The following is a 27,665-nucleotide window of genomic DNA, read 5'->3' as shown; positions in this document are numbered from 1 at the left end:
ACATAAGAGAAAATTGAACAAAATCGGGGAAGTAACTCTATTGCTAACCTTTACATCCATTTCATGCATTGTGGTGATAAAAATTTTCATAAGGGAAAAAATTTGGAGAATCAGAAAATTACACAGGTCATGTACTAGTTTCACACACCCCGTGTAACTTTCTGAAAGTCCATAAAACTCTTGAAAATTTTAACTCTAAGGGAGACAGAAAGTTACGTGGGTCTCTTTTGTAATTTACACGGGCTGTGTAATGTTGTTAGCAAAATAACTTGAGGACAGAAAGTACACAGGTCCCCTTTGTAGTTAACACGAGCCGTGTAACATGTTCAGCAAAGCAACTCAAGAGGCAGTAAGTTACACGGGTCCCAGAGCTCATTTACACGGGTTGTGTACTATAACAGAATTTGAAATTTTTGAGCAAAAATTTACACGGCCCTACATGTCGAGACCCGTGTAATGATACACGACCCATGTATCATGTCATAGATGCGATTCCTGGGGCGCGAAATGCGTGAAACGAAGAGTCCTAACGGCTTTTTAAATGCACCCCTTGCCTTGAAATAGTTCATAAAGGCAAAATCGTTCATCTCCACCCCTCCTAGTCTATAGAAACCCCTCAAATCTCTTCTCCCTTCACCAAACCCTAGTTTTCTCTTTTCCAAAAGTCTCTCATGGCTCCTGTAAAGTGATCTACGCAAAGAATGGGCTCTTCCTCAAGGCAAGGGGGAGAATCCTCACCTTCTCCCCCTCAGTCGACACCCCAATGCCCAAGAACAAGGGCAGCCTCTCCTCAACTAGCCCATCCTCAACCATAACCCGCTCAACAAGCCCCACCGCAACCCCAGCCACGAACCGCTCCACAACCCAAAATCTCTATTCCTTAAGGATTCCATGATGATGCCCACAAGGCCATGTGCACCCAGCTTCACACTCGAAAAATTAGCTCCATAAAATACATGGATTTCACGCTACTGGAGCAAATCGAGCTACAAGACGAGATCAATGGACTCCTCGATAGCATCGAATGGACAAGGTTCGCCCAACTCCAATTCCCCCCATACCGAGACAACACACTAGAGTTTTTGGGCAGTTTTAAGGCCACCTTATGGCCTACCGACAAGGAAGATAGATGCAGAATTGAATTTTGCCTCCTTGGTGTCAATCGAGTAATGAATGTGGATGAGTTCAATGCCATCTTCGGCTTCAACAGCATCGGCCACCAAGAGATACCTCGAAACCACATGCTCTACAGCATCATCAACTTCTGGAGTTCCATTGCCCCTAGCACGGAGCCATATAACTCCAGCAAGTCCAAATCCTCGGGTATCACAAGTCCAACCCTGCGTTACATGCACCAATTAGTGGTGATAGCCATGGCATGGTAAACCCCAGTGAGCTCTTTTTCTTGTGGTGTATGGTCACCGGGTAGTGCTGCAGCACCGGCTTCTTTTTGTGCAACTACCTCCGTTGCCTCTGTCATCAGCCTATCGGGCACATCGTGCTTGGTGGCCTCATTACTACCATCGCCCTCCACTTCGGATTCGTCCTTGGACATCACAAGTTGCACTCCGTCGGCAGAACATCAAGAATCGATCAAACCATCTGCATATCCATGGGGACATGTAAGAAGGTGGGCAACACTTGCTACCTACTTGATGCCGAAGGGAATGCCATCCCTCGAAGAGATGAAGCACAAGAAGGACCTGGTGATACCTCACAGCCATAGATGGAAGCCCAAGAGTCATTGTTTCATGAGTCCCCCACTCGAGTGCCTCCATACACACCACCACTCACAAACCCGGTCATTGCTTACCTACAGCGCATGGAGACCACCATCAACAATAGGATGCGAGCAATCAAGGACAGCTTTTAGGAAGCCCACAATAAGCTGTACATGCTAATGGAGAGGCTCGATGAAGATGAGCCAGCGTCTCCATCATCACCATCAAAGACCTTTTAGAGCTAAGACTATAGGATAGGTTCTTTATTGTAAAATCTTGCATACCTTAGTCCTAAACTGAAATCATAGGCCTCTTTTATTTACTTTTTGTCCAAACCTTTTCATGCTTAATAAATAATATGCTTTCTTATTATTTTTGTACGTTTTCTATAATTTGGCATATTATGTTGACATCAAGGACAATGTCCGATTCGAGTTTGGGGGGGTACAAGTGCATTTCATGTCTTGCATATCATTACATTGCTTAATTTCAGCTATATTATCCTTGTGTATCAAAATTTCGAAAATTAATTTCAGCTATATTATCCTTGTGTATCAAAATTCCAAAAAAAATTTGAAAAAAAAAATTCGAAAATTTTGAACTTTGAATTGTGAAACTTAGAACTATAACCAATTTCTAGTAAGCTAATAATTGGACTCCACGGGATAGAGGAATGAACGTAACTGAATAGGCAAAAAGGGATTTTAACATGTTGTTTGTGAAAAACCTAATCTCTTTAATGAAATTAAACTAATTAAACCCCTTCATAACTATTAATTTGTCACATTGAACTTGTGAAGTTAGGAAAAATTTCTTGACACATAAACAAACCTGAAAATGCCTCACCAGCTTTAGAACATATCTCTTGGACCTATCAAGGTGAAATCCTACCATATCCTTGACAAAGAAATGATTAAGGCATTCTTTGATATAGCCTAATTAAGCCTTAGCCACCATTAGTCACAATATGTCCCTTGCACCCCATTTGAGCATATATTTTTACCTATATGACTTTCCTTGTCTACCTATAATTATTGACCTAGCCCCTAGTCTAAACACATACCTACCCTTTTGAGGAAGCTAAATGCATAAGTAAAAAGTATATTAAGTGCAAAAAGGAAAACGGAGAGAGGATGAAGAACTCGAGAAAGAGTGCAAGTATGAAATTAAAACTAAAGAAAAATTTGCCTTCCTAACCCAGCAAAAGCAATGAGTTTGGGGGAGAAGAAAAAAAGGATATAAATAAAATAAAATAAAATAAAAAAAGGGAAGTCCCAAGAATCATGGAAGCATGCTTAGCACTATAAAAACTAAAAGCCCCTCCTCTCCATACAAAATCAATAGAATAAACTTAATATACTTGGTATTTTATGCATAAATGGTATCCTCATATTTGCATTCCCTAAAAACCTTTCATTGGCAACCAAGTATTCGATCTTTGTCGCTTTGGTGGAGTTCAATCTTCGCCTGTGAGCTAGGATTCGAACCCATATCACCTCGCCTCTCACCAATTCAATTGGTGAGGTGACAAAGTAATTATCCCTCAGCCCCATTACAACCCTTTTAAAGACCTTTTAATCTTTTGAAAAGTGTATGCTACATAGTGGAGATAGAAAATTGAGATATGCCTATGGAGTTGGAATTGAGTTACTTCATCACAATTATCCACAATAGAGGCAAATTTGGAGAAGTAAGTGTTTCTCAAGTCTATCCTAATAAAACATGTTATTTGTGACTTATTAATGGCCTTGTATAAAGGAATAATTAGTTGAAACACTATGAAAAGAGGTGAAGTTCCAAACAGGCAGCTATTAGAACCTTTATGCCTTGAAAAAGGGTAAATGGTATGAAAGATTGGAGGAGTTCAATTATGTGCTTATTGAATTGTTGGTTATATTCCTAAGTTATCCCCTAAAATGCGTTTTAAAACAGAGTTTCATTTTACTTGAGGACAAGCAAAAGTTTGAGTTTGGGGGTATTTGATACACTTGAATTGTATAGATGTTTTTAAGCACATTTGTATTCTATCTCATAGAATTTAGGTAAGTAATCTCATGCATAGTAGTTGATTTCATTAGTTCTTTGTAATTTCTATTGTCAAGCTCTTAATTCCATATTTTTTGTATCATTTCAGGTGTTTGGGTGAAGCCCCAGGGCATAGGAGTTCGGAAGGAAACTTGGAAAGGTCAAAAGACTGAGAATTGCTGCTGATACAAAGTAAACGGGTTTGTGGGCAAAGCCACAGACCCGTGTAACTTTCTGTCAGATGAAAGCCAGAAAGCTAATGGAGGAACACCAGTACACGGGTCGTCTAATTGGACCCGTGTAATCTGTAAGGACTTGTGTAAGTCTCTGCCAGGCACAAGCTTGAAGAATTTCCTGAGAACAAAAGTACACGAGTCATGTACCATGTACCAAGGCCCGTATAGCCAATGCAGACCCTTATAAGTCTCAATGCCAATGCAATACTCTGCCATTCCGCTCCAGTAAGTTACACAGCCCGGGGCCTTGTAGTGACACACGGGCCATGTACCATGCAGCAGCCAGTTTTTTAACCTGAATTCTCGCTCTTGTTTACACATTCAAATCAAACTCCTAAGGCTTTTTGGACTCAAAATGACCTAACCCTAAAATAGCTATTATAAATAGAAGCAGAAAACATCAAGAAATGGGGGGGAGATCAATCCTTTTATAACACTTTTTACGAGTTTCAAAGCAAACTCGCTTCTGCACTCTCTCCAGCCATCTTGAGGAGAAGAACATCAGTATCAAGGGGAGTTTTCCAGCCGAAGTTCCACAAAATCAAAGCTGCAAACCCTCTTTTGTTCTTTCATTCCATTTCCTTAAATAGATTTTTATTGTTTTATTTCTTCTAGATGATTTCTTTTTACTGTCTTTATCTTTTTATCATGATGTTTGCTGAACTCACCATGAGTGAGTAGTTTTCATATTCTGGAATTGGGAGAGTAATATTTGTAATCATTATTATGGATAAACATTAAGTTTTATTTATTGGATTTTAGATTTGTTTCTTGATTTAATTTCTTGTGATCTTAATGTATGCTATGTGTTGGTACCCACTTAGTATTGATTATATATATTAATTGAAAGACTAAAAGGTAAAAATTAACATTAGAAAATCAAGTGACCTAGACATAGGCTGATACCTTTGTGGAACTTTAAAATTGGTCAAAGACCTTAAAGGGTTTTAATTAATTTGATCGCTATGAAAGTCGGGTTTAAGTTAATTAAAACACACCCTAGGTGCCTCGAGAGAGGACTTAGGGTACCTTAGGACTAATTTCCATCAAGGCAATTGATTCTCAATCCAGCAAATAAACAAGATAACATTCATAGTAAGATTCAAGTGTGAAATCTTAATTTTGGAATTGTTTCAAAATAGATCATTTTGTTTTAAGTCTATCATTCTAGTGTTTAAAATAAACAACCTTCATTCCCTCAGTATTCGATAGCCTAAACAGTCAAAATTACTGTGTAGATTGGTACTTACTAATCAAATCTCTCTTGGGAACGATACTTTACGCATCACTTTATTACTTATTAGTGATCCGTGCACTTGCGGGGTTATAAAACCAGCAAACCAGAAGCTCATAGTAAGCCTAACTATTTTAAACTATGCATAAAGCCCATTTGGGTTGCTTAATTTTAAGAAGACAAACGGACAGACTTCGACTATAAATTGGACTGTCCAACAAGAAGTATTAACTTACTCGACCTGTAAAAAATAATATCCAAAAATCTGGGGTGCATAACTCAACCTCTTAATCCTCAAAATAAATAAATCAACATTTGAGAGCTTAGCTTCCTCCATCCACAGTAATAGATATCACATGCATCCATGCAAATCTCACATTAATAAGTTTACAACTCCAGAAAATTAAGTTATTACAATCCCATATAAAAAAAATACAATTATTGGTACATGCGGAGTTATAGAATTAAATAAAGACCATAAAAGTAAATTTAAATTTTTGCTGATCAAACCTACGGGAAAAGAAAGTAGGTTAATATCAATAAATCCACCTGTCACTTGAGGAAAAATTGTTGAATAAGGGTGAATATTCAACTCATAAAGTAAGATATTGATTTTAAATATAATTTCTATAACTATCTAAATCTAATGCATTCTTATGTATGAAATGCAGCATATTTACACAGTTTCAAAGAATTCAAAAATATTTGCACAAAAGATAATTTGAAGCTGCACATACCCATGTGTCACATCAATGCATGTATGGAACGTAATTCTCTATGCAGCTCTCTTAATCTAATACCTATCAACGAGGTCAACTCAAGCAGGACTTTTGCGTAATAATCCTAGTGCGGGCCAGTGAGATCAATTCAAAACCGTGCTCACCCCGACTTATCCATATATAAGGATCGGGTCCCAATGAGTCAAGCTCTAGCTGCGACTACTCGTCCTACCATATCCATATCCACACCATACTCATGCCAACACACGCGCACTGCTCCAATTTACCTTAAGGTTCATTAATATATGCAATAAAAGAATGTGCCCAGAATTTAACTATTTATATATATATTTATAAGTGAATGCATAAGCATGCCTTGAATATAAATTAATAATATTGAAATTACAATTAAAATCAATATCAACTCATAGATTACTCAAAAGTCACTGAGACGGCTGAGAAGATGAGGAAGGTTAACTTGGATCTCCGAAACAATTACATTCATGAATTTATCAATAATAAAACAAAATAAAGAACTTAAAGAGTTCGAGATACCCTAAATTTTATACTAAAAATCTGGTAGAGTTTTTCCTATACCTAAAACCTACCCAACTTGCAAAATAGCTCAAATAACACTTCCTAATTTAAAGGCCTCAGGTCTATAGCACAGCAACAATATAATGCATTTCTTGAGCCTGCCAAAACAGTCAAATCTTATATATTTACCCAATTCAGTTATTAAGTTTAAAATTAATATTTTGCAAAAACTATCCAAACTAGCCCCAAAAATTCTATAACCATGCCTTACAGTCCTTAACAATGTAATTTTACTATTGCAATAGAAATTATAATTTTTCAGCTACACATGAATATTTTATGAATTTTTATTATAAAATAAGAGAGAAGGGAGAAGGGGCAGACACGCGAAGGAGAGGAAGGGGAAAGAAAAAGGGGCTAGTTTGATTCGATCGGTTCGATTCTTCTGATTTGATTCGGCCAGTTCGATTCAGAACACCCGAAATTTAATTTTTGCTCTGACTTTGGACCCAAAATGAGGCTCAAAAATTTTAAAAAAATTATAAAAAAACTCAAAAAAATTTATGGAGTTCAAAAATATTTTTAAACTTACCACGTGATTTTTAAATTAATTTTTAAAAATCATTAAAATTAATTATCTTAAAAAATAAAAATCCAATTTTAAAAACCCATAAAATTTAAATTAAGTTGCACAATTTTACACATAAAATAATAATTTAAAAATTCAAAATGTTACATAAAAAGAGTAAAATTAGTGATATTTTCCTTTTATTCCCTTTCCAAACAAAAAAAAAGGCATTCCCTTTTCATTTTCCTTCATTTATGTTCCTCTCTGTTTTCCATTTGTTTTTCTTATTAAATAAATAAATTGATTACTTATCACAAGGGTCTTTCACACCCATTCACGTATGAATGTACTTACCACATTTATATCATAATTGTAGTTTAGAAATATCTACCACACCTATATCGAAATTAAAGTTTAGAACACTATTGTGTATGGGCAAGCTTTTTTTATTAGCTAAATTGAACTGAATTGAATTTTAAACTAACTAAAATTTAATCAATTCTAATTATATTAATTGAATAGAACTAAAATTTAAAAAGGAACTAAATGTAACTGAAAAAAAAAATCAATTGTTTATTGATTAGAATCAAATTAACTGAAAAGAAATATAATACATATTTTATATTATTAATTAACTAACTAAATATTAATAAATTTTCATTTTTAATAATTTTAGTTTTGAAATAATAAATATGATTTATTATTTATAATCCATAATATATATAAATTTAGCAAGAGGGGAACATTGAAATTTCTAAAAATACCCTTCATTGGTAATATTATTTACAGTTATATATATATATATATTCTAAAATCAAATATATGTATTTCTATATCATATATATAATATTTTATTTGTAATATTTTAACTAACTAATGTAATATATTTTATTAATTTTATTTTCATAAATTATTTTAACTAACTTTAATTATAATAAAATATAGTCATTATAATTTAGTATTATGATAATAAAAGATTAAATTTAATTTGTTATTAAAAATTAATATTTTTATAATATTATATCATAAAAAATTAATAAAAAATTACACAAACAAATTTAAATCATAAGTATGCATAATGAATATAAATAACGTGCAATACGTGAAAAAAAAATAATATATAAAAAAATAATATATAAAAAAAATACGAATGCGGAGATAAACTTTTAAATGAATAAAAATATCCTTAATTTTTGTATTATTTATAATATTAAAATTTTTAACATAATAAAAAAGTATTTAAGTTAAAATATTTAAAAAACAAAAAACAATACTAAATATTTAAAAAAGTTATGAAATTCTAATACAAATAGTATTCTAATTTAATCATAATATAAAAAAATTATAAAAATATTAAATACCCCTAAATTTTTAACTCCCGATAAATGTATTAGACTAAAGAGGAAAACCAACATTAAAATAATATGAAATTCTAATACAAATGGTATTCTAATTTAATTATATTTTAAACTCCAATAATTGAGTCTTTAAATATTGAATTAATGAGTTGATCAACTATCTTTACTCAAAATTAAATTATTATTTAATAATTGAGGTTTAATAAAATTTGAGTAAAGTGCAAGTTATTATTTAATACTTGAGCTTTAATAAAATTATTGAGTTTTTCACTATTTTTAAAATTAAATTAATTGATTTATAATATTTATTTTTATTTACCCTTTAATTTTTTTATTTATTTTTATTAGTCACTAATTAAAAAAAGCAGTCAAATATTCAAAAATATTTAGAATTTCAGAAATATTAATGGTTAACAAAAACCTTTTCTTAATATTTTAAAACAAATAAAGGAATTTTCTCTAAAAATTATTTATATGGAATAATGTTATTTAAAGAAAAAAATTTTTCAAGAAAACAAAATATTCTTTGAAAATTTAATATTTCCGAAACATTTATCTAAAAATCTTATTTTAAAGAATAAAAATTTTCCAAGAAATTTTCAAAAGAAATATATATATATATATATATATATATATATTTTTTTTTTTTTTTTTTTTTTTTTTTGAAGATATTGCGAGATGAGGCATAGAAGAGAGGTGAAAGACATAAAGAAAATAGAGAGCATGATATTTAGATTTTTTTTTTTATAATAATGTAATAAAAAATTTAATAAAATAAATTAAAATACTTTATTGTTCATAAATCGATATTTAGGGTTAAAATTGAAGAATAATAATGAGTAAAATTAAAAAAAAAAAAAAACAAATTCTTTGACTTCCCAAATGCAAGTTAAACGACATCATTTATATATTTGATAGTCATGATTGTGCCGTATTAACATGTAATGTAAATGAAGGTCAAATTTAATTATTTCATTTCGATTAGCAATTCATTGTAATGTCAATAACATTATTTCACTTATCTTTATTATATATCATTACTATATGAACATATATTTTAATGATGTTAAAATAAAAAGGTGTAGTTAAATTATTTAATATTAAATATATTAAAATGAATGAAAATTTAAATCAATAGTTTTATAATATATAATTGTTAAATAAATAAAATTATCATATGTCGGAAATTTTTATTTTGCAATTTTACTGTAGATATGGAAATAATTTCTAATAATAATAAAATAATAGATATAAAAAATTTCAAATAGTTATATGTTATATTGCATTAATTAAATTATAATATTAATTATTGTAAAAATTTTAATATATAGTATAAATACTTAAATTAATATTTAATTTTTTATTTATAAATTAATAAAATAATTACATGTGATAAATTATTTAATATAGTTAATAAAATAGTAAATACAAATTAATATTATTAATAAAATTATAAAAATAATAATTAAAAATAATAATATATTAATAAAAATATAATAAATATAAATTTGATTATTTCGATTACTAAATTAGAATTAAGTGAATTGGTAATCCAAAAATTTTTAAAATTATTAACTAAAAATCAAACCAAAATTTTTTAAACTATAGAGGGATATTATATATTATAGATTAATAGTATTTTTTATTTAATTTATTATTTTAGTTAATTATTTTTTTCAAAATTTTATATTTAATTGAAATTAAGTATAAGTAAGATTAAGAATTTAAAATTTATATAAACTCTAAAATTGAGAATTTTAAATTTATATAAATATTAAAATTAATTTAAACAATAAAAATATAATTGTAATTAACTTGAAAAATGAAGGGCATTTTTGTCAAAACAAATTTTCCTCCTTCCCACATTTATATATAATATAAATATATAAAAATAAATTAAATTAATAAAATTTATTTGTAAATATAATTTTATTTATTTAGAATTCTTGTCAAATAAAAATTATAATAGAAAAAATTCTATTAATAATTATAAATTATTAAAATTAAATTGACATTAAATTTTTTAATATTTTAATTATCATAAAAAGTTAAGGGTATTTTTAGAAATCCAAATATTTTCCTTCATACATTTGTATATAATAATTATTATTATTATAAATAGATTATGCATGAATTATAGAAAAAATAATTAGTATTCTCTTATGTCTCATCAATTAATTTATTTAATAAATTAATAAGTTTCTTCTAATGTATAGTCGAATAAAATGAATACGTAATATATATATATATATATATATATATATGATAAGTTAGTTATATATTTACAATTTAAAATTTGTGATTTTGGTTATTCATAATTATTGCTTCATATAAAATTTATATTATAAAAAAAATTAATAAAATAATTGAAACAAAGAGATCATGTAAATATTTATGATAAAATAATTCAATATAATAAAATTTTTATCAAAAAATTAAAGAGAGTGAAAATAAGTATAGTATGTTGCCTACATTTAACAAATCTCAATCAATTTTTTTTAGCATATCACTTATCAATTTCTATGTAAATGATTTTTTTTTATTTTTTAATTGTATATTTTAATTAATAAAAATAATATTATATAGGTTTATAAATTTTATTTTAATTTTCATGAATTTTATCAAATAATTACTCAATCCTACGTATAACCCCGAGTGATGATCCAAAGATATTTTATATATAAAAATTTCTAATTTTATTTTATCGAAAACTATATATTATTTGTCGGAAAAAAATAGAATATTTTCATAATATAAATAAAAAAATTTAAATTATTAGTTTGACAAATACCAAAAATACATTATGAATGTTTTCTTTTGTATTATTATAATATAAAATTTTAATAAATTATAATAATCAATAATAATTCTGATACCAAATGATTCATAGTAATATTTAAAAAATCATTATTGAAATTCATAAAATAAAATTTAATTAAAATATTTATTTATAACTAAAATAAAAAAATTATAGTCATAAGAAATTATATTTACTTTGACATCCCTCATGTTGCAGTAAAATTAAATTAAACAAGTCTATTAAAAAGTCAAAAATTAATTCAATAGTTTTAATATTAATGATTATGATTGATTTATCTAATTGATTAAAATTAAATTTTTAATTTTAATAATTTCAATTAATTTTATCAATAAATTTATTTAATTTCATCTTATAATTTCGATATTAAAAAATGAAAATAATAATTATTAAATTGGTGATATTTTCGCTCCATGCCTTTTTTTTTTTAATTATTCTTTATTATTTTCCTTCATTTATGTTCCTTCCTCCCTCCTTGCTTTTCACACATCAATATAATGTTTTTCTTATTAAATAAAAAGTAAATAAATAAATTGATTACTTATCACTATCCACCCATATTTACCATATTTATATTGAAATATTAATTGGGTTGAGTTGATTAATTATCGAATTAAATTAAATTAAATTTTTAGTTAATTAAAATTTAATCAATTTTAATTATATTAATTAAAAAATTAAATTTAATTAAAATTAAAAATATTTAATTAATTATTAATTATAATTAAAATAATAAAAAAATATAATACAAATATCAATAAAATTTAATTTTTAATATTTTTAATTTTTCAAAATAATAAATGTAATTTATTATTAACAAAAGAGTAATCACAAATTAAATATTATTAATAAAATTATAAAAACAGTAATTAAAAATAATATATTATTAATAAAATATAATTAATATAAACTCGGTTGTTTCGGTTACCAAGCTAATGCAATTGACCAATGGTTGAAAGACAAGAGTATCGGGACTCTTGGCTAAAATGGAAATTAGCTGGGGCGTCAGCGCAAAAAACGTTAATCTAAAAGATCCAAAAGGACCAAAACCTGTGTAACGTTGTGCGAGACTGAGCTACCATTGCTGCTGCTTTTCGCCAGTTATCAGTTATCACCAATCCCTTTTCAGTTGTCTCTGTCAATGGAGCTCGCATTCTCTCCTTCATCTTCGTTTAGAATTTCAGCTATAACTTCTCAGCACCAGTCAAAGATACCAATTAAGCTTACCAGCAAATCACTATCTGATTCCTTTTCTAAATGTTCTAAAATTTTGCCTTCAGCTGGACTTTACACTCACAAAAGCCACCTAAGCTTTGCACCAAACAGAAGTTTTAGACGAAATTCTATCTGGGTATGCTCTATTTCTGGTTAATTTCAACTTGCCTTTGTGCTTTTGCTTGTGTGTGTGTCTCTCTCTCTCTCTCTCTCTCTCTCTCTCTCTCTCTCTCTCTCTCTATATATATATATATATTTGAACTTGGCTATAATGGGTCTTCTGGTTCCTCAAGGTTTCAGAAATTAGTAAATGGATGACACGTTTTTAATTAACTGAAGAAGGCTTGCTACCAAGGATGGTATATATCAGAGGCGGAGCTAAATGGGGACTGGGGGGCCATCCCATAGCTCCCACTAGCAAAGGATGATTGCCTCCTCTTCCAATATTTTCATTTGAGGTTTTTAGTCATATCTATCTAATAAATAAATATATTTTTTAGTAAAAAGTATAAATCAAACTTAAATAATTTGTATAATTTTATGTTAATTTTAGAAGTATTTTTTTTATTGGTTGATCATTCCCAATTTAAAATAAAAATATATTAAATTTTTTTTTTTACATTATGTTAAGTATGTTTTATTAAATTTTAAAGAATTATTGAATAATAGGCTTAGTCATTATTTGGTGATTTTATTATTATTGTTTTTTCTTTATTATGCACATGTGTATACAACAAATACATTATTTTATAATTTATCTAGCATCTCAAATGTGTATATAAAGCTATCCAGCTGCAATTCCATCTTGTTGTTCTCAATTGTGGTTATATATGTTGTCTTCAGTACTGTAACTAGGAAACTTTTCATGTGTGAAACATGTCCTTTAATTACGTCGTATGAAATTGGCATGGCTATTTTTCCCATATCCATTCTCCATTTTTGTTTGAGGAATGATCACAAATAGATAAATGCTTCAAAGCTTATATTCATAAAAAATAAAAATAAAAATGAAGATTTGGAATGGTATATAGCAGGTTTTCATTGGCTACTGGATCAATATTTTACTTTATTTTTTCATTTATCACTTCCAAAGAGAAAAGGTAAATCTTCATAGTAGGCCTTGCATGTGTTGCCCATCTGGTGATTTCAGCAATGATGTTTATGGAACGTATGGTCAGCAATTACTTGATTTATATATGGTCAAGAAATTGTGCTGCTAGTTTCACTCTTGATCTCACACTAACAGAAAACTTTATGTCATGGCCAGTTCATTTTGCAATGGCTAATGTCAACTGTCCAATTTGTGAATGAACGTGCTAATTGAATCCAGTCTGTATGACTAAACTGATCAGACTAATGCAAATGTGTAGATACACTGCAAATGCATATGGTGATTAATATCAAGCCAACAATTGTTTTACTGAGGTCATCAATTTTCATATAAAATGGCTACATAGAGGCGTGCTGTTATTTTTTCCTGGGCATCCAATGCCCTGTGAGTAACTTTCTGGTGTTAACTTTCCGTTCAGCTGCTATGGTAGTTGATTTGATTTTGATCAACATATTTATATCCCAGAGTGGTTAGCCTGGTCTATGAGATAACGTTAATGTGAAACTAGCTTCTGCCAGGCCTGCAGTAAAGTTGGAGCTGCTGGATCTGACCCAATACTAAACAAAATCCCAGATTTCAAAGATGCATGCTGGAGATTTCTAAGGCCCCATACGATCCGTGGAACAGCTCTAGGGTCCACGTACGTAGTTGTATCTTGTATATGCCATTGGTAAATTGATCCCTATCCCTCCACATTGCTTAATTTTGTCATTTGTTCTGTTAACAGTGCTTTGGTGGCAAGAGCATTACTTGAGAATTCAAATCTGATAAAGTGGTCACTGCTGTTGAAGGCATTCTCTGGCCTTTTTGCTCTAATATGTGGAAATGGTTATATAGTTGGCATCAATCAGATCTATGATATTGGAATTGACAAGTACGCAGCATGACTTTCTATCTAGTTATCTTTTATTACTTTTGTAAATTAATTGGGAAGCACTCTTGAACTCCAAATTTCGATTCTCAAGAGCCAGGTGGACCTGATTCTCAAACTTGTTAATGGAGGGAGGAGGCTAGGTGGGGGCATGCCTCATAAATTCTTTTGCATTTCTGCCTTAATGCCCCCTCTCTTTTCAATTTTGGTTCCCTGACAAGTAAAATACATATTTTTAACTATAATTTTAAGTCTAATTACAATATACAAATAAGTGAATAGTTATCCTTTTACAATTTAATTATTGAACGTTATTATCTTGGGCCCGCATATAATACTATTATAATCTTTTGAGTGCAATCAAACTATTTGTAATGTGACAACAATCCTTTTTATTATTTGTTATAGTCTAATAACAAACAAACATTTTCTAATTTCTCTTTTACATCCACTACTTATTATTGTTATCGTCATCATCATCATCTCAAATTGATAAAAAAATTTAATCCATGTCACGGATTAAATTTTCCTTGTTATATGGAAAATTTTCAATGTTAATATGATTTTTTAATTATTTTATATTATGGAATAATGGATATTTCTTCAAAAGTTAGGGACTGTGCTTGTTGGTAGTTACCTTTCTATGTATCTTTTTATTTTTTGGTGATAACTTCATTTTTCTCCAACTTGGTATGTGTTTACTTCATTTGTTTTTGGCATTTAGATTGTATTGTACTATAAGCACGAGTTTCTTTTTTTATTTTGTTGTTCTTATCATCTTTTTCTTCCAAACTACTCATTTTTCTCATAAACGTACATATACATCTTGACATTATTTAAAAAATTAAAATTTCCTTACTTCCAAGTCAAATTTCTGGCCCTTTACGCTTTCTAAGCTCTAAAAAATCCTATTGGTACTTGACATTGTTAAGGTGTTTTTCCCTCTTCATTTTTAAAATAATTTTTGGGTTACAGGTTGCTCATAAAAATCTGAGTATTTAGATCCAAATTCCACTTATCAAGCATTTAGTAAGTTTTGGACATGTGAATATGAAATTCCTTGATTTAGTTGACCTCCTTCTCTTTGCAGGGTTAATAAACCTTATTTACCTATAGCCGCAGGGGATCTTTCAGTTCAATCTGCATGGTTACTGGTGACATTTTTCGTAGTGACTGGAATCCTTGTTGTTGGATTAAACTTTGGTCCATTCATCACTTCTCTTTACTGCCTTGGTCTTTTCTTGGGCACCATCTACTCTGTTCCTCCGTTTAGAATGAAGAGATTTGCTGTTGTGGCATTTCTCATAATTGCCACGGTATAGCTTCCTATTATTCCTATTCTTTTTTCAGCAATTAATAAATTTAATGTGGTTCTTCATGGGTAATTGAATTTTATTTCCACATGATATTGAATTGATATTGATTTGTGCATCTGAAAAACAAGATTGCTGTCTTAATCCAATTATACCTAAAATCAAGAAATTAATGACATAGGAAAAGATGGAATACTCAGGTTGCATTGTTACATGTATGTAGTTAAGTTTAGAGAAAATAATATCAAATAGAAATAACTACTTTCTGAAGCCGTGGAAAAATTCATATTAAAATTTTAATTTTGTGTCCAAAATCTGAATATACTATTTAGTATAAAGTTATATAAATGTTGATTAACTTTAGTTGAAAAAAATTGGTAATTAATGTTAATAAAAGAAGAGATTGAAGTTGTTAAATTGGATGACAACATTGTTTATAAGATGGAAGGCTGTATTCAGAAGTGACTCTATTAACTCTTTTAAGTTTCAACACTTGCTGGATCATTATCATCATTATTGTATTGTTGCATAGATCCGTTTCTTTTTTGGTGTAAGTTGGTACAATGGCTTTCATTTTACCAATTTACATGAAAGGCAACTAGTTTAGTATTAAGGTGTGGTTGAGCTAAGGTTGTCATCGTAAATTTGAATTTGTAAGTGCCTTTGAAAATTGTTATCTGCAGAGCAAATTTTAACTGAACATAATTTTGCAGGTGCGCGGTTTTCTTCTCAATTTTGGAGTATATCATGCCACAAGAGCTGCGCTTGGACTTCCATTTGAGTGGAGGTGCATCACCTTTGTGCATATTGCTTCATAATTTAGTTAAGATGAAGCACTCTAACTAGCACACATGTAATATGTGCTTTAAACTGATTGATGATTCGACTCCTGAATATTGCATAGGATTTTTTTTGGTTTTTTAAGTGAACCTTTGATGCTCCTGTGTCTAGATCCTAGTTTATATTGAGAAGCAAATCAATTGCTTCTGAAAATAAATTCCAGCATTATGCAGTATACTATATAGTTTTCAAAGGTTCATGCCAATCCTGTTTAACTCCAACCCACACAAGAAGTAGTCACTGCAGTGATTAAACAAATAAAAGATCTGGCTATTTACTTGGCTGGAATTTTGTGGAGATCTCTATAGCACAGGTGTATAGAATCTAGATCAAACCTTGAAAATCAAGTTGCCTCTAAACAAAATTCAATAATAAGTTGGCTTATGATGTATGTTTAATGCATGTTTGGAGGTTTTATGTCTTGTGAGAAATTTGGGTCATTAATCTATCAACTGGCATCCTAATTGTCATCAGGGTGGATCTTCTGTCATTAAGCTGCAACTTGTCCGTAGCATGAGGCACATATTATTTGAATTACATATGCATTTTAAATTTGCAATATTTCCCGAGCTGCAGACATTGGCTACTCTGTTAACAAATAATAATAATCAAATGAACTACAAAGTTTCAGCAGAGTGGAAACTAGCCCCACATATATTGTGATTCAGAACTATAATTGTCTGCTTCAACATTTTGGAATTTGTTTGTTCTGTCTATCACGTCTGGTATTTCATCTATGTGCAACATGCCAACTGTTGGTAAATCTTCTTATGTCTATGCTTCAATTTCTGCAGCTCACCTGTGGCATTCATCACAATCTTTGTAACTTTGTTTGCGCTGGTTATTGCCATAACGAAAGATCTTCCGGATGTCGAGGGGGATCGCAAGTAAGTTCAATAATTGATGCTCCTATTTATGAGTATACTTGCTTAGACTGATTGATATCTTTTTGAGTCGTAAAACATCAATGACTGATAGACCACATTCAAGCTTATGGATACTTATTCCAAAATTTTTGTAAATAACCTTGTTATTATCCGCTTTCCTTCACTTAAAATGTTCTTTTCAAAATTTCTTATCCAATTCAAAGCAACAGTTTTAGTTGGATGTATAGCACCCTTCAAATTTAATATAAACAATTGCATATGACTAATCTCTCATTGGCATAACCACTGCAGGTACAAGATATCAACTTTGGCAACAAATCTTGGAGTTAGAAACATTGCATTTCTTGGGACTGGGCTTTTGCTGTTGAATTACATTGGTGCAGTGTGGGCAGCAATTTACATGCCTCAGGTAAACAAGTTCTCTTTGAAGGCTGTCTTATTAATTTGCACAATTTTTATGTGAAAATCTGAAGCTTATAACCTATAGAATTAGTTGAGGGTTCATCTAACCTTTTAATATGATCCCAAAAGATTGACTCTTTCTCCTTGCATCCTTTTCAGGCTTTCAGGCGTAGCCTAATGATACCTGCACATACAATCCTAGCAGCATGCCTGATATTCCAGGTGTGTTTCATGGGATTGATTAGTATCATGATAATGCGATATTTAGTGTGTGTTTCTTCCTTTATTTTTGAAAAAAATATAGTGCATGTTTAATTATCTTATTTGGCTATCCATTCTCTCATGTATTCTCCAATGGGTATTCTCTTACATTTAAAAAAGGGAAAGGAATCATAGTAAGAGAGATAATGTAGGAAGAAATACGAGTGAGATGTGAGAATCTATGCTAACAGGGAGGGTTCTCCAATTGCATTTGTATCCAAGCTGCCTTGTCATAGGCACATTACTGGTTTCACCTGTGGAAGGTCTTTTCTTTCAGCTCTTTTCTCCTCCTACAATGATTACCAGATTGGAGCATTTTCATGAGGTCTATCTGCCTTTGCTTGTATGGCAGACCTAGGAACAGGAGCCTACAGCACCTTTAAGCCTTTCATCCTGCTGGTTTACTTAGGAGCATAATAAGGACCTTCATAGTTAATTATTGTCCTCAATGATTGTTTCTAACTTCTAGAGAGCAGCATCATCTGTTTCTATTTATCATGCAAATCCCTGTAACTAGGTTTCTATTGTCATAGTAGTGCAGGCAGTTCCACAGACAAAGAGATCGCATATGAAATTTAAATTGTTTGGGCTTTGTTTGTTTCAAAATGCAGGCATGTGAATTTGTGTGCTTGGCAAACATATTGTGAACAAGTTTTATGAAAGATTGTCTGGGTTCGTTTGTGAAGTTAAAAGGATGATTTTAAACAAAAATTTTAAACTTATTTAGTAAACAAACGATCATGAATATAGGTGGCTTCAGCTTGAATGTGTTTGTGAGCAGGGTTGTTTATATTTGTTTAGGTACTTGCTTAAAAGATGATAGGTAGCCAACTTTAAACTATCAAAAATTGGTCGTCTTCTAATATATTCAGTAATTTTTTTAAAAGTTATAGTGTATTAAGAGATTGTTAGAAAAGTAAGTTATATGACCACAATAAATCAATAGAATAAAGGATATTTGTTTTATAATATAGGTTCTTGAGCAGGGAAAAAGTTAAAAAAAAAAAAAAAAAGAAAAAGAAAGAAAAGAAAAGAAAAAAGAAAAAACATGAGACTATGTCCTACATCAATCTAATTTTATATTAATTTAATGTAAATTATTTAGAAATAATCAAAATTTCGTTTAGCTCTAGTCTTGATTGACAACTTATAATTAATAAAGCCTAAACAATAAAGTTTAAGCTCAATTTGAGCTTAAGCTCAAATAAAATTAAGTAAACCAAGTTTGAACAACTTAATACTCGGCTTGGTTTGTTTACACCCCTACAAATTGGCTTTTCAACTCTTTTAAACCCTTGTGTAGATTTTTTACCCTCTGTGACAAGTTAGAGAGCACCACTGCAATGAATTATTAGGGACTAGCTTATATTACCCAGCTATGTTCGTCACCCTGATGAGGAAAGTGATCCCACTTTCACTATTATGTGTGCCATATTTGTGAATGCTTAGTCCATGCTTAAAAGGTCAACATAAAGAGATAAGAAAAAAAAAAAAAATAAAGCAACTGATATAACAGTATATCCCACGTTTTGAACTGGCTGATTTCATGAAAAATTAACTTGAAAGGCCTTCAGATTTAGTGTGAAATGTTAAGATGGTAGGTATATTGAGTGGAAAAATTCATGCAATATATCTTCAGTTCATGATTTATTATTCTTAGTAAGATAGAAATGCATTTTGGGAATTTGGTTAAAATTGACTGCCATATTTGGTCGTGCAATCATCCTTTCCAGTTGACTATCTGACTCTGTAATATGTATGTTTAGTATACGCTTCCCAAACAAGACCATTATTGATGGTTTATTTATGAATGTGTACTACTCGACATTTTGAGGTGCTTAGGGATTTACAAAATTCAAGATATGGATTTGTCAAATTAAATTCGTTAGTTGTTTATTATCTAATTTTAAACACAACCCATTTGACCCATGAAGAGTGGCTTGATAATCTAAATTCCATGCTTGCTTCATTGATTGGAAAACTGGCGTGCTGGCTACTAATTGTGTTGAAATAGATATAGGCTTTACCTTCATCATGGATTAGTTTATGCCATATTAAGGTTGTTTATAAAACCAAAATAACCATTCACGTAATTTTGGATATCAACAGTGAGGTGTGTTGGTCATGTGTCTAACATGTGACACAATGAGGATGCTGAGTTTCTGCTACTATCATTTTCTGTGCTAGCAAAGAATTTTGAACCAAAAAAAAAATTCAGCAAATGTTTGCATACAATGGTGCAATTCACGGTGTTTCCTTAGTGTCTAGCTCTTATCCACTTTTTCTTCACTTATTATGACGTCATCTGACGTTTATTTTAATTTATTTGTCTTACATGGAAACAATTTTTCTTTGTTCTCAGGCATGGCTGTTGGAACGAGCAAATTACACAAAGGTAATGTCAACTTCTAAATGTTGCTTGATATAAAATTAGAATATTTCCACTATTTATTCATTTCACATTGGAAGTTCTCCTTATATTTTTTTTTTTGGGATGGACATGAGGGGGGAGAGAATAAAGGGAGGAAAAAAAGGAGATAAAATATTGAGGAAGGAAATTTTATTTTCCCATAACTTGTTTGGATAAAATTCTAGGAGGGACTAGGGAGGGAAAGTAAATTGTTATGTAATGAGTGAAATTATTTTTTTTTCCCTTAATAGTTAACTTCTTCCATTTTCCTTTCACTTTCCTCCCAATTTTGGGAGAAAATTTTTTTATGAGCCCTACATGTCACTTTCCTCCCTTGTTTTCCCTCCCATCCATTTTCCTTTTTATTTTATTTTATTTCCCTCTTTATTGTCCTCCTAACTTTCAACCCATCCAAATGTAAAGAAAATCTGTTCATCCTTGATTTGTGAGATATATTTGACTTCAAGATCAAAAACAAATTGGTTCCAACAGTAGCAATGCATCTAATTCTTTTACCTAGTGTTTGGATGGAGAATTTGAAATTTGAATTTGATAAAATTATAAGTTTTCTTCAATTGTTTAGAGTCATAAATTTATATTAGACTCATAAATGTTAAGAACTACTTGTTTAGGTGTAGATTTGAAATATTTTATAGAATTATATTATTTGAAATATACTCTAAATGAGTTCTTAATAAGTAAAAGGTGTGATTTGAAATCAACAATTTATCAATAATTTATATTAAAATCAAAGGTAAATCCCTTCATTTCAAATTTTAGTATCCAAACATGGCAGTAATGATTTCAGTAATACAATTAAAAACAAAACACTTTACAAACTCGGAAAGCCTTATTCCCCTTTAATTTTCCCATTGTATTAGTCATACAATTACTCTACCTTTAAGGAGGCCACTCTTGAAAATGAATTTGCAGAAAATAAAAATGCTTTTATCTTTTCTTGGATCCTTTTTTTGTTCTTTTAAAAAAGTGTCATTTTAAATAACAATTGAAAGTGGCATCCATGAGAGTGGGAAGTGCCTCAACCTTTATTTTTAGCATATGTTCACAATATCAAATGCATGTATCAGTTGAATGCATACTTTATCATCTACACAAGCCATTCATGTGAAAAAGAATTGAAAGTCCTGATTTCTTTTTGATTCTATTCTTATAGTGTTAACTGTACCAATTAGCGTTAACTGTGTCAACTGAACATGCTTTCACTTAGATGAAACATATTAAAAGCAATGCAAAATTACTCCACCTTAGCCTATTTAAGCTGGGCATTATATTCAGAAAAGAAAATGTTGTTCTGCTAGCTTGCTCTTCCAATGTGAAGTATGGCAAAGGGAAAGAGAACTTTTTGCTGGAATGATATAAAATTTTAGTTGTAATCACTTTTTCATTGCCAAATGAATGATTCCCAGCCTTCACTTGATAATGAAATGCAAAGTAAAAACAGTCAGACTTTTATTCAAGGAATTTTGCATTGCCCATTCTTTTCATTGCAAGCCACTGCTGATGTCTTTAAGTAGCAAATTATGTGCAACTTGTTGTTAGACCCAGCCACGATCTGGGTTGAGCCCAGAACCAGTCAACGGTTGACGGGTCTGAACCTTACTGGAATGGTTTGAACTGTTTCTTTTTTATAAAAAAAAAAAAAGAAAAAATTTGAAATTTTTTTTTTCAACTAGCTGATTGCCTCAACCCTAATGAACTGGAACCTAAACCTTTGGGAACTAGACTTCCACAGTCTGGTTCAGGTCCCTTCCCCTCCCCTCCACTGATCGGAACATGCTCATGGCCAGCAATGCTTATAGTATCTTGGAACTTGTTTGTTTTATAAACCTTAATTATGTTACAGCAACAAACAAAGCTTGTTAGATTTCGTCTCATCAAATAACAATAATCAGCATGAGAATTTTAGTGTACTGTCCTGACTATATGCTTGATTCTTATCTGCAGGAAGCAATCTCTGCATTCTATCGGTTTATATGGAATCTCTTTTATGCTGAATATATCATATTTCCTTTTATATAGCTGAATTTGCATTTCTTTAGCCTTTTCCAGAGCACAGAGAGAGAGAGAGAGAGAGAGAGAGAGAGAGAGAGAGAGAGAGAGAGTAATTGTATGTATATTGTTGCCTTGATTGCAAATTAATATTTGTGGTTGTAGCATGTAATAAGCTATAAACACTATGTTGTAATTAGTTCTTCTTTGATAGCTAAAAGAAACATGAAATTTGTTCGCTTTTCGAATCACGTGAAAATTCTCTGCTGAAAGAATGCGGGTTCTCTACTTTGCTGTTCAATTTTGGTAATGATACCAGAGGCTTGGATTTTTTATATCCTGGACAGCTTGACTATTTCATATTAATATTGCCTTTAACAACAAATTCCAGCTTCTCCAGTAAAAAGTTATTAGAGATGACACCCGCATGAGTATATCATTCGTTGATATTTAGCAAATCTACTTGAACCATGCGCATGGAGAAGAGCTCTACTAGAAGCTCGAGGCTTAGATTCCTACTCTGGTATGCATGGAAGCAAATGCGACGACGTGAAAATGCCAGGGAATATATAAATATGGGAACAGCAAAAAATTTTACAAATAGTAAAAAAAAAAAAAGAACTAAATAACGCCTCTGACTCTTGGAGATAGAATGGAAAAAGAAAAAGAAAAAGAAAAAAGTGTAAAAGAATTCCTATATCACCTTCTCGTCCCCGTTTGAAGAACTAAATGAAGGAAAACAGCCTAAGGTGCTGAAGTTTGTGACAATACAACCTGACCTGGAGCAAGGGGACTTCTGGAGATTGTCTCCATGCATGCAGAAGTTGTTGTCAAATCCTTGGGCTAAAACGGGATGTCGTCAGGGGAGTTGAGTTGGCACTTCCATGTCTTGGAGACAAGTTTGCATGCTCTAAAACCCTGAATTGAAGCTCTGATGGGTAGTCCCTCATACACCCAATCCGTGGCCCTGCCCCTGTGGTCCATTTAGATGATAATTGATTAGCCAGCTGAAATGAGTTCATTCTTTTATGTGAATTTATCCTTTTCACTATTTTTTCTTTTGGGATGGGTTCTTCATCTTCTTTTTCTTGTTCTTCATCAAACAGATTCATCTTAAGAAACATGAAATCTTCCTCTGTCAAAAATGAATCTTCTGCTGATTCATAACCATCGTCCTGGGAAAATGAATCTTTTGCTGATTCAAAACCATTGTCAATGGAAGATGTAGGAGGCTTGGCATTGCTGCTTGGTTCAGTTGTTGCAACCTCCTTGAAAGTTTCATACATATCACTTCTACTTGGTATCTCAAGTTTAGTAATCTTCAAGCATAGTTTAGGAGACATTTTTGTATATTGTACATCAGTATTTTCTTCAGCGTTAGAGTCTTGTTCCCTGAAATTTGTGTTTTGCTGAGGGAAGCTTTCAATGTTTGTCACTTTGGTGCCTTGACAAAAATCTGTATCTGGTTGGTTGTCTTGGAAACTAACGCTGTTGTCCTGTTTGGTAATGGCTTCTTCTTCTTCATCAGGGCTTTCCTGAAAATAACACAAGTAGAGAAGCGCATCAATGGTTAGCCTCGACCACAGTAATGATGCTTCAAGAACCTATTACACTGCTAAAGAAACTTCGTCTCCCAGATTGACAACAGATATTTAACTTTGTTGAAAGCAAAGCTAGTTGTGTGTTTGTAGTTTATACCTTTACATCAGTGAGTTCTACGTTCTGTTCCCTAAGAAAGGACATGAACTCCTGAAAGTTCTCTTCTGTTGGAAGATAATGTCCACTGTGAGGCCAGACTGCCTATGATTTTGAAAGAAACATATTAATGTATGAACACAATCTCAATGTAAGAAAAACAACTCAATTCATCAATTTATCTTAAAACAGCAGACAGTTTCTGTTCTACCTTCAAAAGACCATCTTCCACAACTAATCTTCCAGCAGATAGTGTGGCTCCTCCAGCCAAAAAACTTGAATGTTGAAATGTTCCTTTCTTCTTCAAACCTACATATAAGGTCTTTGATGTACTGAGAACAAATATCCACTTTGCATCTTTTGGTCCTCCTGTTGTGTCAAGAAGCTTCCCACTTAGCTTGTGGACAAACCTCCCATTCTCCAGTACTACCTCATAAGCCTCCCTTTCAGTCTGGACAAGGAATAAATACTTCTCATAAATAGATGTTCAGCAGCCGGCTAATCCAAAACAAAAGAGGTGAAAAAGCTAGATGTAAACAAAACTTATAAAATGTATTGGCATTTCATTCCTTTTCCAACCCATATATTATACAGAAATTGTAACGTTCAACTAGCTTTTTCAGAATCTCTTTCAACTTCTTTTTTTTTTTTTCCAAAAAATTATGACCAGGACATGTTTTAGATTAAATTAAATGAAATTTAAAAAAAATGATACAATAAATTGGAAGAAATTGCAAGTCCATTCATGACTGCTAACATGAGAGAATGATACAGAGGGATGAAACTCACAGGACCAAGATACTTTATGCACTGTTGTTGAAGCTTTGATCTAGGACACTTATCAAGGTTGACTTCTTTCCCTTCTCCAATATCAAGCCTGTGGGTTTAGAGTTGACACATCAACTGTAAATAACACATTCCCTATTGCAGAGCAAAGATCTCTATTTTATTAAGTCCTCAATTCCAAGAAATCTTACCAATAGAAGAAAGGCTGTTTACTTTGACAGTGGAGCCACTTGACATAATAAAATTGAAGATTATGACCATAGCGGTGCCGAGGATCAATCTATCAATGGAAATAACAAAATCAAAGTAAGACAAAGGAGCACTAGTAGCTTCATTGAGGGGTTTTGTTTTAAGACTGTAACTTACAGCTTCGAGCCAATGCTGTAAAGCAAGCTTCCGAGCCTTTGCATCCTTAGACAAACCTTTTCCTACCTGCACAAGTTAAAAACTTCCGGCAGATTAGAACAGAAGTAGAACTATAATCAAATCACAAATCAAGTTGCTGAAAATTCACCTTGGCAGCTCTTGCTCTTGCTCTTGACCAACGTGAAATAGCAGTCTCTGGTTTCTCAATGTCAAAGAAAGATATAGAGCTTCGCTTGAGTTCGGCAAAATCAAGCAGCTTCCACCTACGAATTGTGATTATCTTATATAAATAAACAGATCCAATCAACAGAAAATAAAACAAAAATAAAACAAAATAAATGTTCCTGAAAATTTTCAATGGTGAAGAAAATGATCTCATTTCTGACAAGAATCTAAAGAGTTATGCAAATTAATACCATCTTTGCTCAACAACAACTGCACAATCTGCCAGCTGCCTCCTGGTTCTGAAACTTTTGTACACTTTCTGCAATTTTAGTGCAGCTTGGTGCCTTTGTTTCCCTGATTCAGCCAATGGTATATGATCTTTGGTTGTCAATCGGTCATCCTTCTCTCCACATTCATAGATAATAGATCTAGAAAACAACTCATTTTCCATTTCTGAGGTAAGAGATTTAAAGGAGAATGTGGTAGTCAAATCTCTTCCTCCTAAGCTTATCATCTCAGGTTCTGAACCACGACCTTTGAAACTGACAGAACTCAAAACAGTCCTCATGTCCCCTTCCCCAGAAGCAATTGATTTCACAAGAACAGCATCAAAATGGCTATCCAAATCGTCAAAATCAGCGAATGGGCATGAAAGTGCTATCCCCATTTTATTCAAGAAAAGGAAAATGGAGATGTCTTCTTAGTGTCTCCCAACAACCAATGTCTCAAACAATATATGGGGGGTTCTTGATATCTATTTAAAACAAACATGAAAAAAATAGAGCATTAATTCAGAGTACAAATGCAAGAAACTAATACTATAAATAGCATTGTAACTAAGGCAGATACAGGAAGTCCAATTCAGTATTCATAAATTAAGGTTCATCAACACCATTGTGTTTCTCTCCTAAACTATATCTTAACTAAGGAAAAGAGGTATTTAAAGAAACATCAGCTATAGTTCATGAGACCCATTTTTACATAAAAGCGAAAGCATAAAATTTTATAAAAGGGAAATCAAGTAGATAATTCATTTTTCCCTCTATAACTTTTGATAAAGACCAAACTACTCCAGAAAAGGGCCATTCTATCACATTCATTTCACAATTAAGCAACAAAATGACAATATCCACAATGCAACATTTTTACTCATAATGTCTACTCTTCAAAAATAAAAACAAGGATCTCAAATGAAACCTCCAAAAAAAAAAAAGAATAAGAAGAATCCAACAAGCATAGAAGGAAAGGAAGGATATAATAGGCTTACCTCAATCAGAGACAAGGAGAAACAAATAAGCAAAGTGACTTAAGGCAAAGAGAGAGCCAAGAAAAGGCACGGACTGAAAATGGACACAGAAATGAAAAGAAAAGCGAACAACAAAGGAGGAGCAAAACCCAAAAGAGAAAACTGAACAAATGTGTCTGAGATTGGTACGTTTTGGGGGTTGGGGTAGGGGGAGGGAGGGGGGGGAGGGGGAAGGCAAGGAATGTGGGAGAGGGCGAACAATGTGGGTTTATTTGTGATTGTTGCAGGTTCTAATCATATTTAACAGATTGGTTTTCCATTAGAGCTTTCTCTCTCTCTGAATGTGGGTTTATCTAACCAAATGCTGGTGGCTGGCTCCTTGCTATTCTTGCATTCCTATATATAGAAGAAAGCCCAAGAAAATTCAAAAAAAAGAAAAAAGAGAAATTTCATAGCAACAACACAGAGAGAGATGTGAGTTTAACAGACACAGTCATCCCTCTAACTACGTGTTTTTCGTTCTTTTCCCCCCTTTTTTAATTAATAATAATAATAATTAATTCTTTTTTTCAAGTTTATATTTTATATTTTCTTTTTTTTTTTTCCTTTTTATTTAATTTAATAAAAACAATTAATATTGATGCTCATCTTGAAAAGTCATCGCACAAAACTCTTTATAGGAAAAGAAATATAAAATTATGGAAAATTATAAGTCATGCTCAGCATGAAAATATATATGAACTATGGTAAATAAAATTATATTATATGAAATAAGATCATGAAATTATGCTCCTGATGGGTTTATTTTTAATATATAAAATAATTTAATTTTCATAATTTTAATGTTTAGAATAATTTTATTTATTGATAA

General features: G+C 31.2%; 2 protein-coding genes across 2 annotated transcripts; one reads left to right on the top strand and one right to left on the bottom strand.

The window, feature by feature from the left end:
* Nucleotides 1-12,188: 12,188 nt before the first annotated feature.
* On the top strand, nucleotides 12,189-22,774 carry LOC110649073 (homogentisate solanesyltransferase, chloroplastic). Its single transcript, XM_021803482.2, has 10 exons — nucleotides 12,189-12,567; nucleotides 14,061-14,182; nucleotides 14,270-14,416; nucleotides 15,504-15,729; nucleotides 16,440-16,513; nucleotides 17,361-17,453; nucleotides 17,745-17,862; nucleotides 18,015-18,077; nucleotides 20,479-20,511; nucleotides 22,492-22,774. Exons 1-10 carry the CDS (start codon nucleotides 12,358-12,360, stop codon nucleotides 22,564-22,566), a joined length of 1,161 nt encoding a protein of 386 aa, XP_021659174.2. The 5' UTR covers nucleotides 12,189-12,357; the 3' UTR covers nucleotides 22,567-22,774.
* Nucleotides 22,775-23,082: 308 nt separating this feature from the next.
* LOC110649072 (IQ domain-containing protein IQM6) lies at nucleotides 23,083-27,175 on the bottom strand. Its single transcript, XM_021803481.2, has 9 exons — nucleotides 26,816-27,175; nucleotides 25,800-26,302; nucleotides 25,532-25,646; nucleotides 25,384-25,449; nucleotides 25,209-25,297; nucleotides 25,021-25,108; nucleotides 24,443-24,682; nucleotides 24,235-24,336; nucleotides 23,083-24,071 (listed from the first exon to the last, which is right to left on the bottom strand). The coding sequence occupies exons 2-9, from the start codon at nucleotides 26,213-26,215 to the stop codon at nucleotides 23,367-23,369; spliced, it is 1,821 nt and encodes a 606-aa protein (XP_021659173.2). The 5' UTR covers nucleotides 26,216-26,302; nucleotides 26,816-27,175; the 3' UTR covers nucleotides 23,083-23,366.
* Between the last annotated feature and the right edge of the window lie 490 nt (nucleotides 27,176-27,665).

Source organism: Hevea brasiliensis, chromosome 5, assembly GCF_030052815.1.
Source record: "Hevea brasiliensis isolate MT/VB/25A 57/8 chromosome 5, ASM3005281v1, whole genome shotgun sequence".
In the NCBI taxonomy this organism is placed as follows: Eukaryota; Viridiplantae; Streptophyta; class Magnoliopsida; order Malpighiales; family Euphorbiaceae; genus Hevea; species Hevea brasiliensis.
The sequence above is the reverse complement of the archived record's forward strand: the minus strand, read 5'-3'. Positions and strand labels throughout refer to the sequence as shown.